The 12186-nt window shown below is 47.8% G+C and overlaps 1 protein-coding gene across 1 annotated transcript in view; it reads right to left on the bottom strand.

Moving 5' to 3' along the window:
* Positions 1-12186, bottom strand: part of VWA8 (von Willebrand factor A domain containing 8) — a 258042-nt gene that overhangs the window by 39923 nt on the left and 205933 nt on the right. Inside the window, exons 38-39 of the mRNA XM_025049015.1 lie at positions 5108-5216; positions 1715-1871 (exon numbers count right to left, since the gene is read on the bottom strand). Coding sequence (XP_024904783.1) covers positions 1715-1871; positions 5108-5216 — 266 coding nt within the window. The remainder of the gene's footprint in view (positions 1-1714; positions 1872-5107; positions 5217-12186) is intronic.

The following is a 12186-nucleotide window of genomic DNA, read 5'->3' on the forward strand; positions in this document are numbered from 1 at the left end:
AATAATCGCGTTGTGAGTTTGTACTTTTTTAAAGAGTTCTTATCTTTCAGAGATATACCCTTAAATATTTATGATGAAAATATAGGATATCTTGGATTAGCTTCAAAACTATCTGGGGGTGCGGCCTAGGAGTGGGGCCTGAGTTTTCTTCTTGAACTTGGGGGGACAGGTCCATTATATGTTCCTCTCTACTTCTGCCTCCCCGCGAACTCCTAGTGTGGCAGAGCATCTATCCATGTGTCCACTTACTCAAAAATGGAGGCTGGACATTTACTTGTGAGATTTTGGTTGTGGCCACAATAGAAGCTCATTAGCTGGGGAGGGGAGCATGGTGCATATCTAGTTGGTTCTTTTCCTAAATGGATACCGTTTATCTGAGGTATAGAGCGATATTCTAATTCTCACAAGGCTTTTCATCACAGTTTGCCTGTCACCTTTCCGGAGACGTTTAAACTGCTTTTATTCCAAAGTGGTTATCTGTCCTCGTACCCTCTCTGAGAAGTGGAGGGGGGGCAGTCGCTTATCTCCAGAAGGGCAAATGCAGGCACGGTGAGGACAGACGAGTGGATCCGGGTCGTCGGGAAGCCGGCGGCCGGCCGGAGCGCGGTGTGGCTGGCGGGGAGAACCCGCACGTCTGTCCCCACTGTGCTGCGCCGTTTCCTGGCAGGACGTGTAAGCACAGCGTGTGATGCACGGACAGATGCCCTCCGTGGGGGGATGACCTCAGGCATGCGAGCCCGCGGTGCTGATCTGCACCCAGCTCCTTCCATTGGGCGCGATGACGCAAACCCGCATCCCAAACCACTGCCGAGCCCCTCGGTCCCCAAAGAGACATGGTGCCGCTCCTTGGGCACTTTTCCCTGTTAGCTGAAGAACACGTGTGGATGGCTCTTGATGTGTCCCGTGGCTTCCCATCTGTTAATGTCCCCATCGAAGTGACCCAGGACGGTCCGGGACTGTCTGAAAGCCACAGGCCGGCATCAGCCCGATTTCAAGGCCTCCTCCACTCACTGACCCAGCCTCCCGGTCAAGCCCACACCGCACTGTTCCAGCCGGTCCCCTTAGTCCCGAGAGGCAGGGCTGTCGCCCATGGAACCCATGCTCACCCGTGCCCTCCCCAGGCGAATATGATTTGCCCTCCTCCTTGAATATGATTTCCAGATTTCTTCTGGATCCCCAGATCCAGCTGGGCTCAGGCCCCACCGCACAGCTAACCTTGGCCTGCCCTTCCCTGCACAGCCTCCACGCCAGGGGACTCCGGCACTTAACAGGGGTGTGTCTGAGTGTGAGTGTGTGTGCGTGTGCACTAGTCCTTTCTCCACATTGACCCACGAAGTCCCTGAGGGCAGGAAGGGACCCACGTAGAGGTACCTGAAGCCCCCGTGTGGCCCAGGAACAGAGGTGGAGAGAGCGAGTGATTCGAAGTTCAATTTCTCTCTAAGAGAAATATCTTCGGTTTTACCTCCCAGTGTGCTGTGTTCCACCTTCCACACCGGCATGCGTAATCAAGACGTTTAAAAGAGCCCGAGTGGAAAGAATGAGGGGCCATGTTCAAGTTCACTCAGTTGTGCCTTTAGGAAGGGGCGGCTCTGGATTCCCGTCCGTGGTCCACGCTGCTGTGGGAGGTGGAGAACCGCACACACCTGGGCCTCCTGGGCCCGCTGTGCTTTCCGGCTCAGCGGCCGGCACCGTGCTGGATGCGGGCCCCGCTCACCTCTGCTGAAACGCCCTCTGGCCCATCTCCCTCGCGGCTCTCTTCACCTCCTCGGGAACCGCGTCCTTCTCCTCCTGGGAGACCTGGTACACTCTGTGGCCTGCGTCCAGCCGGTAAGGACCCCCTTTGCCACCCAAGCCGGCGGTGTCTCTTCCTCCTGCGAGGAAGCCGTGAAAAGCCAGGTGGTTACCAGTCCGGAACACAGAATGAGTCAGATCACGAATGGATTAAAGGCCGTCCCGTGAACATAATAATTGCACTTAAGTAATAGTTAAATATTCATATGACCTTCTTCTGGAAACAGGGGGTGTCCCCCTCCCCTGCCGTGTTCAGGATGCTTTTCCTTTTCTCTATCCAGCCAAATCTTATCCAGATTCAAGGCTCAGACCAAATTCGTTGACCCGTAATCTCCTGACTTTGCCTCACAAGGATCAATATTCCTGTAACTCTTCATTACCTTTTAAAATTTATTTTTCTTTTCTCACCAACTATACGATGGATGGATCGTATTTTATATAACTCTCTACGTTTGCACCTGTAAGAGTGGCTTGACCGTCATAAATAGTATATATTTATTAATTAAATGAACAACACTTTCCTCATGTTTTCTTATTTTTCCTCAAAATAAGAAAGACAGCTAGGTGATAGGTACTGTTTCATCTGTTTTGCAAATGAGAGAAATGATGCACAGAGAAGGAAAGTGACTTACTTACAACTTCATATCAGTGGCTTAGCCAAGATTAGAAAGCAATTATTCCACCGACTTCGACTTTTGGCTTAAATAATCTACAACAGATAGACACTGCCGGCTTCAGAACCGTTTTCCATATAGATCCAAGTTCACATGCTTTGTGTGTATTATGTAATACTGCATAAACGGTGCATGCCATAAATATAGATCTAATGCCTAGAAGGCTAGGTAGGTAACATTGTGAGCAGTGCTGAGAACTTTGGCTCACTAGAGAGGATCTGCTTTGTCTAAATAGATTCAAATTCAAATTATTTTAAAACACTACGTTGACCTCAGGAACATATATATCCGTCAAGATTTGGCCTCGGGCTACCGGTTTATTACCCCTGCTTTGTAATGATTAACATACTGGGAGCCAGTTTCCTTTGCTCCTTCGCACACAGTCTGGGAACCGAGAACCCAGGGAGGGTGGCAGGGGCCCCCGCAGCGCGCGCGTGCCACACGGTACGGGATGGCGCTGCGTGCAATCCGGGAGCCCGCCTGCCTGGGCTGCAGTCCTGACGCGCTGCTGACGGGCCCTGGAGAAAAGCTCCTTAACTTCTGTGTCTCAGTCTCCTCTGCGAGATGAGGATGCTCACACCACTGACCTTGGGGCTGTCATGAGGCTAAAACGCTTAGGACAGTATTGGGCACGAAGTTAGAGCTGAGCGACTGCCCTTACTATTACTTTTTAGACACCTTCCAGTCACACAATGGAGGTCGTTTCTAAGTTTCGTAAAGTGGAAAATTTTAAAGCTTGTAGGCTTTAGTTAAATTATGCTACATTTTTATTTTCTCCCTTGGAGCCCGAATCGGTGTAATAAGTCAAAAGCAAGAACTCAGCACGTATTGCGTCCCTTATCCAAGTCCAGGTAGGTCATTTCCTTTTGGGAAATACCAGGACGACAGCCTATTAATTATGGTGTTTTTACCCTTTGATTTGAGCACAGCTTATTTCATTCTTATTTAGAAATTTGTGGTGGGAAATTCCTTCTTGGAGATGGGAAATTCCTTCTTGGAGATGTGTAATTCCCGGCTCTCACTCGTGGATGGCCTCTAGGCAGAGGGGACCAGTAACTGGACAGTGACAATGAGCTACAGAGGCAGAAAAGCTATTTAAGTGACCTGCCTCCCTTCCCGGCAGTGGTACTCCTTAGGAACGAGTGGATCATGAATCAGAGCTTAAAACTTCCTAGGTGCCGAGATGACATCATTTTTCGAGGAAAGGACCCACAGCTGTTTGAAGGTGGGTGTGAGTGACGGTCAGCAGGAGTCACATGGTCCCTCGGGGTAGAGTGGGCACGAGGACAGCTCTTCATGACCTCCACTTCCGAGAGCCTTAAATTTGCACTAATTAAATGAAAATGCTTGCTGGGGGTTCTAGACTTCTAGGCATCATCTTGAAGCGAACAGTGGATATCCTAGATCAGTTCAGAGGCAGGTGGAGAACAGGCAAGGAGGGGCTTTGATAAAGCCAAAGGACTCAAATGACTTGTTGGGCCAGAGCTAAGTTCAGTACAGAGAATTCCGAGGGAAAAAAAAAAATGACCGAGAGAAAAAAAGAATCTGAAATAAAGGAGCCTTGAAAATTGAAAAATAAAGACTGCAGGAAGCAAAAGCAGGATTTTCAGTCTGGACAGATATGTGAGGCGGCAGATTTAAGGTGCAGGGCAAGCCAGACCCTCCGCTGCAGTGCGGGCCGCCGCTGGGCAGTCCACGTCTGGCCGGCTCGTTACACGATGCGCTCCGTATGGATTCAGTCTTGCTGGTTTGATACCGATTTCCAGATCAAAGGACGTTTCTAAAAATACCCTTTCTTCAGAGCTGAAGCTCGATGAATAAACAGGGTAGGCAAGCAGTCTGCAGGCCTACTTGATAGCGCATTGTCCCAGCACAGAAACCATTTCCTCCCCGGGCTGTCAAGGCCAAAGGCACAGAGCATCCCTAAGGAGGGGGTAAAGTACGGAGCCCGGGCCAGCACTCCTCACGGTCGAGATAAGATCAGACAGTGCACACAGCCTGGCCCGGCTCCTGCGGCCCAGCGGTGGTGTCTGCTCCAGCTGCCGCGGAGACAGAAGTCACGGGAAAGCAGCCAAGAGGAAGGAACGGCCCCCGCCATCGGCCCCAACTGCGACCTACCCTCTTATCTCAAGTCCTGCATCCTCAGCCCTGCATCCTCAGCGCACTCACTTCCGAGATGTGGAAGACGAGGACCATTTCTTCTCAAAGTCAGTTAGTCAAGAAAGAATTTTCTATAGCTTCCTGCCATGATCCCAAGGGCACGGAGTTTAAAAGAAGGGATCGACACTTGTAATGACTACATTCTTCTCGCCAGGTCTCGTGCTCAATGCTCGATGATCATAATCTCATTTAATCCCCACCCCAACCTGGGAGACAGTTGATGTTACCCCCCTTCTAATGATGAAGCGACTCTGCTAGCATCTGCGTGGCCTTGGGTGGCACAGTCCGTGGGACTCCAGATGCCAGCATCTTCTTATGTCCTGACGTCATGCTGGGGCAGAGGGCAAGGGCACGGTCCCCCTGACTAATGGCGGAGGCGGGAGAGGCGTGCTGGTCGCCAAGCCCCTCAGGGGTGCTGTGCCGCCTCCACGGGCTTGTGAAGGCTCAGGACGCCTGACCAGAGGAATGGCAGGGCTACCAACCTGTGCCGCCAGCCCAAGTGTTGCCGCCCACGTGGGGCATGTTGTCTGGGTCCTCCTTCCCGTGTTTGGGGGAACTCACGTCTTTACCACTGTCTCTGTTGATGGTTATCTAGAAACGAAGAATTGAGACATTATCACTATTCCATGACCAACCCCGGAAGCTGCAGGACAGAAAGAAGGCTTTTCCCCTCAGCCCTTAAGGCATCTGACCACCTCAGGCCACAGGATGCAACAGACACATTTCATCAGATTTAACATCCAATGAGCTGGGAAGAAGAGAAATTCAATTAAAAAAAAAAATTCTTTATAAAAAAAACCAAACAAACAGAAAAGGAGCTGGACTGGGTCACAGACGTGCCTCAAGCATTTATACAAGGAATGAGACCCGCCAGAGGCGGGCGGGGGGGGTCTCGCCAGACTGGCACTTTCTCACCGGTTTAAAAGGCTCACTGCCCAGCTGTTCCAGCTGAGTCACACACGGCAGATACGCGCCGACCTATACACCTGTCAAAGCAGTCCCGCTCACTGACAAACGTCATTTTGTATCAAACGGGTGGAGAAGCAAAACAAAATGTGTCTGTCGTGCTTCAGTGAGGTAATGTTATACACACGGACACTAAACACTGCTTATTTATTTTCTGGACCCACTCTAATTTTATTATGGTATTTCGCAGCTTTCCTAATTCATCTTTATTTTAAAACTGGAGTTACTATTTCTGCAGTTCGAACAATAAGCGGCACTTCAGCCTTCCTCTGGGAGAGCCTGTGGCTCGTTGGTCCCCAATTTCATTCAGCACAGATTCTCCGAAAGGACTGACCAACACGCAGGAAATCTCGCCCTAGGGAGCAGTTTTGTGTGTATCATTCCACAATAAAAAGGACCCGAAGCAGTCACAGTCCACGCAGCCTATTAGCCTGCTCCCAAAGGTAACGATGTTCAGGGCAGACCGTATCGAACGTTCATTTATTTGTTCAAATAAGACTGGCAGGACAACGAGCAAGGTGCCACGGGCTACGACAGCCACAGAGGACCCGTCACTGCCCTCAAACCGCTCACAGCGAGCAGGGGGCTCGTCCTCGGACATGAGCGTGCTGGCAGCTCGGTCTTTACAGGCTGGCCCGTTCATGCTAGAATCATCTGGATGTCAGGATCGATGAAGGTACGCAGGTAGCTTAAGGTCTTTGCAAATAAAATGGCTATTAAGAATGAATTCAACATGACTTTCATTGTCTTACATTGCAAAGAGATTTTAATTAACTGGACCTTTCTGCCAATAGCTTTGGCAGCATTGACAGAATTTCTGTCGTAACTTCAGAATACTTTAAGAAAATTCAGCAGCCGGGACACGACGGTCTATATGAATTCCACACACACAATCATGCTCTAAAAATGGGTGAACATAACTTTCTTCTTCTTCTTCTTCTTTAAATTAAACTATGCGGAATAGCTAGTAACATTTAGAGAACAAATGAATATTTAAAATACTTCCCCCCAAACTCGCCACCGCTTCCCAACTCCTCCAGAGGTAAGCAGTAAATTAAAACATGGATACTGACTACAAGAATTCTAGGCCAGCACTAGCCAATAACGTCTTGTGTCCACAGCACTGTTTACACAGGTGGCATCTAATATGGTGGCCGTGAGCCCAATGTGGCTATTGAGTACTTGAGGACCTGAACTTTACATTTTAAATTTTATTTAAGTAAAATTTAAATTTAAATAGCCACACGTGGCTAGTGACGATCTCACCGGACAGAACAGCACAAGGACAAACTTCTCAGCCTGGGAGACACTGTCTGCAGCTCTGTGCTGCACGTGACAGGTGTTCTCCACGGGAAATGAGGAAAACAAGAAAAATTCAACAGTAAAAAAGGGTTTTACTGTTGCTAATTGCCTAAGTCTAACTGATTTTTTAAGCAAATATAAGGGAGCTTGCATTTGTTATAAAGAGATAAGCTTATTTTGTATATATTTATAATAATAAATAATATTTAAATAGTACATTTATTACAACAATGCTGTCACTGTGTAACACACGTCTGGATTGCTTCTGAAAGGATCTGCGGAGTCCGCGGCAAATTCTTTTTTTTTAATACTTTTAATGGTGGCACTCGTGTGTTCTGTAAAAAATTGATTTGATTTTTTAATAAACAGTCAAAGGACACTTGGGAGTTTATTTCTGGTATAAACTATTTGCTAATTTGCTATGTACATATACCTTTTGGCGAGTCAATAAACTTCCCTGGGCCTCAGCAGAAATGAAGGGGGTTGAACTCAATGATTTCTACTGTTTCACCTAGTGCTGACATGCTCATGTGTTCTGTAAAAAATTGATTTGATTTTTTAATAAACAGCCAAAGGACACTTGGGAGTTTATTTCTGGTATAAACTATTTGCTAATTTGCTATGTACATATACCTTTTGGAGAGTCAATAAACTTCCCTGGGCCTCAGCAGAAATGAAGGGGGTTGAACTCAATGATTTCTACTGTTTCACCTAGTGCTGACATGCTCTGACTAATTTCATGATGCCAAATAAGGTGATTGAGCTTGGGTTTTAGTCAAAACCAGGTACGAGTTTTTTGAGACTAGTTTGCCTATAATTAGTGACTGTTCTACAGGCCAATTGTATAAGAAAAAGTTCCAAAAAATGGTCTGAGCAATGACAGAATTATTGGGATAACTGTTCTGAATACCGTTCCTCACTCTGTGTGTGTGTGTGTGTGTGTGTGTGTGTGTGTGTGTGTGTGTGTGTGTGTTTTCAGGTATCTTGTTTAAAAAATAAAGCAAAAAACTTCAGAAGAGGTATAGAAAACAAATTTCTATGTGTCCCGTAACTTCACTTCCGTCAAAAATTAGTTACCTCCTTTTAGACATTTTACACAATCCAGCAATGCTGCTGTGAGAATAGCTTGTTAAGTACTAAAAATGATGGACAAGGCAAAAGAAAAATCCCCTCCCTCACCTCCCCCTGCTACCTGTCCACCTCACCCCCAGCTACCTCCAAAATCATGCTCCTGAAGTCGTAAAGACACCTATAATGAGCCGCCAGGGAGGCTGAAAATTGGCTATGAAATTTCTGGGCAGAAAGGAACTGGCCTGTTGGCTGTCACCTGCGTGTCTTGCCAGGCCATCTGCTGGGAAATCATTGCTCGCCCTGCCAGGAGGGCAGCTCCACCCCCACCTCAATGGGAGTCTAGAGACGTTTCAACATCGGCAAATTCTTGACAGACATAATCATCAGCCCATTTATTCCAGAGAAACACATTCATAAAATTCCAGGGATACTTAAAAGCAAGGTACATGGGGCGATTATGTAACTTTGTGTCCTTTTATGAATGCCATTATATTCACAGGAATACACTGCTCCAGGTGGGTGGAAGGCCCGCATCTGTCAAGGCGTTCGAAAGCCATTTTAGGGCATCTCTTACATGAGTTGACAACAATTCAAAAAAGATACAAGGCAGGAAGTCTAGGCCGGTCCGGCCCGGGACAGGAAGTGGAACAGACACTAGGGAAGGCCTGTCATTTGAGGGAGCTTGTTTCCTGGGGGCAGGCGTGTGCTATAGAACCACTGGTTGCTCAGAGAGCTGGTAACTGCCGAGTGCTCTGCATGCAGTAGGCGTGGAGAACTTGGACCGCTCCTCCTCGGAGCGTTAGTTTCATCCAGAAAGAGCTCCAGTCAGTCATTCCAATTTCTGAAGTAGACACACTGTTTTCACTTAACGGATCAAAATTTTCCCCAAACCACAAAATACTGTGGACCCTCACAACTTTTGATGCAAACGGATGCACATGCTCAGAGCTTGGATGTATTTCTCACAGCTGACACAATCTGCTTCCTTCCTTTTAGGTGACTGTGCCTAAGAATCGTTAGCCTTTTTTCATATGAATTCACATGGAAAGGACATGGATCTTGTAAATTATAACTCATAAAAATGTTCCAGGGTAAAGCGCCCCAAAGCCAGAGCAGGGAGGGGACATGACTCATTAAAGCCCTGTAATTCTGGGCAAGGCTCATATATTTTGGGCTCCTCCTCAAGCTCATAATTTTTAAAAACCATCCGTCAAACGATATAAATAGCCAGAATATAATCCTGGAAGGAACATTAGCCCTCGGAGGTGTGGGGACAACACAGCTGAGTCCCTCTTTCCAGCAGAGACGAGGCGGGGCACAGCAGCCCTTCCTTCTCACCTTCCCACGTCCACTGCCTGTCTTCTTTTAAACAGAACTCAGACGAACCACGGTCGGCTGGAATTACGCACATTCGCCTTTGCCAGTGATTGGTCTAGGGGATGGCAAGTGACCGGAGATGCCCGAGAAAGTCTGTCAGGAGGTTTCTGGGACGGGCTTCCCTCCCAGGTCAAAGAGGTAGCTCACGGCCCTGGACACACCAGCCTCCCTCCAAAATGCACGCGCCCGCCGCCTGCGGACACAGAGCGAGGATGTGATGCGCAGCGCTGTAGCCTCCACCTGGTGACTATGCGGCCAGGGCAGGTGGCGGAAGGAAGGATGGAGGAGCCCGTGTGTCTGACCGCATTGCTGAGGTGCAGAACCAGCCCTGGAGCCACGAACCTCTGACCCTCTACCTACGTAAATAATCAATGTGCTAGTAGCTGAAGCTAGTGAGTTGGGTCTTCTGCTACTTGGAGTCGATTGCATGAAAACCGATTCATGTATTACAGGACGAATGAGAGGGGCGGGCCAAAGCGATTACCTCCATCGTTCCGCAGATGTCCTACTTCTAATGAGAAGATGTGCTTTAAATGCTCTGATCTCAAAGATTGCCATAAAAATATCGACAGAAATCCTACTTAGTGCAGTCGCCTACAATTTTCCTGATTGATTAGCAGGCAGTTGAATTCATTCATTCGTTCATGCTCTCATTCAATCATCTCTGTGTGTGTTTACAGTACATTTACTACTCCGTGGGATACAGAGACACACACAAGAGGATCTTTGCTTCCAGGAGGATGTTGATAAAGAGGAACGAAGTCGCAGCACAGGATTCTTCGGGCCGTAATGAGGCACTGAACACATCTGCCTAAAACACATTACTGTTTGAGGTTATTATTACTCACGAGTTAGAAATTTCTTTCATTGATACAATGAAAGTCACGTTAATCTGTCTCCAGGTATAACGGTCTTTCATATGAAGAAATCTGGTTAAAAAAAATATCTGTGCCTCACCTACTTTTCCTAAGTAGCATGCAGTTTCTACTAGGATAACGCATGACCAAAACAGCTTTGCCTATAGGGAGCCTCTATGTGTTTCAGTTTCAAACTCTGGCAAAGTCATCGAGTATGCAATTTATCTTCAATTCTGCCCTGGCTGGTGGCAACCTTTGCTTTTAAATACTCAGTGAACTGCTGCCGTCTTTAATCCTTCCTCGCTCTTAAAAAGCAGGAAAGGATCTGAATTTTTATCATGAATACTAAAAATTACACTGTAGCTGATATTCATTCATACTAATTAACCCAAAGGGCATTCGCATTGTAAGTGCCTTTATCATTGATTGAGACACAGAGTTATTCCTTTGTTTGAATGTCCAGGAATCAGCATGCAGGCAGAGGTGGCAGATGGGGCAGGAGGTGGGGCGGTGGCACATTCCAGACAAATGCTTGTCAGGGCTATTGTGACGCTACAGGTGAGAAGCAGGATGGATGGTCTACACTCTGTGCTGCAGCAGCTCCTGCTCTGATGGGGTGGACGGAGCCTTCTGCACAGAAAGGGGTCCTGTCCTTTCTCATGGCTTCTTCAAGGCCACCCGTGGCCTCGCTCTCCCGACTTTGGGCCGGACCCCTTTGCCCACCTCCCCAAACTCAACTCAATTGTCTCACCCTCCTCCTCTCTGCTGGAACACTCCTAGAGACCAATGCATATTTTTTTGGCACAAGTGATGTGCTTGGTAAATATTTTCAATTATTTGAAACTGCAACCTCCTTCTCTTCTACGTGACGTGATGCTCTGGAACACGCCCTCATATGCATCCTGTGTCACGTCTCCCTCTGAGTTTACAGTTTCTGACAAAGAACTTTCTCACTGGAATAATTCTTTTCACAAAGTCCAATACAATACAACAAAAACAGTCCGATGGAAATGAATAGACTTTATAGGTTTCGCAGACTCGGGCTACAAGGAGGGTAAAAAATCAATTTGTGACTATTTCGCTTTACCTATTATTATCTGCTCCGGCCATGCCGGTCTTGGGTGGCCTGGGAGGTCAAGGGTGGGAGGCAGCATGAATTGTGGGACATGAAGCTGTGCGTTTGGCTGTGGACACCACGACATGGCAATGAAGGGGATCACGCACGGGGGAGAGCAGAGGACACGGCACGACACGCAGACTCTGAACTGGCCCCGGGGCCGCGGGGCGGAACGGGCTGAGCGGGTCGGCAGGCGGGGCTCCCTCCGCGTCCTCCCTGGGCTCGCGCTGTCTTCCGCGGAGTTCTCCTAATTCTTTCTGACACTCAGGAGATTTTTCCTCTTTGTCTCCCTCCACTTCTGTCGTTGTGCCCCAGTTCCTAACGCAGTGTCATATTCTGGTTGTGCAGCCATGCGAGGCAGCTTAACAGAATCCTGGTTTTCAGAAACACACTTTGTGCCCCACTTTGACTTATAATGACATGTCTTAATGCCATTTTTAGAGATGAGCAATGTAGATAGGTTAGGCATCTGTGAGACAGGTTTTCAATGGAGGTCATGTAGATAGGGAATGAGGTTAGGCATCTGTGAGACAGGTTTTCAATGGAGGAAAATGCCGGAGAGGAATCGAGTAACGTTGAGAGGGTGGGGGTGGACAGCAGAGAGAGTGATGGGCTGACGGTTGACCCCTGGATTTCAGCCCAGTGTGGCCCTTCGCTCGCTGGGTGGCACTGAGCAAGCCATCTACCCTCTCTGGGCTTCGGTTTTCTCATTTTCAAAATGAAAACCCAGACTAAATTCTTTCTGGCCCTAAGTTCTCTATTTGGGTCCTTATCTATATTTATTTCTGTTCTAGTTTATAAGAAATACGAGCTCTCATTAGGGATCAATTTGAGTAAAGTGGAAGTTTAGTGTAAAGAATATTTTGATAAA

The sequence above is a fragment of the Pteropus alecto genome, unplaced genomic scaffold, assembly GCF_000325575.1.
Source record: "Pteropus alecto unplaced genomic scaffold, ASM32557v1 scaffold35, whole genome shotgun sequence".
Classification (NCBI taxonomy): domain Eukaryota; kingdom Metazoa; phylum Chordata; class Mammalia; order Chiroptera; family Pteropodidae; genus Pteropus; species Pteropus alecto.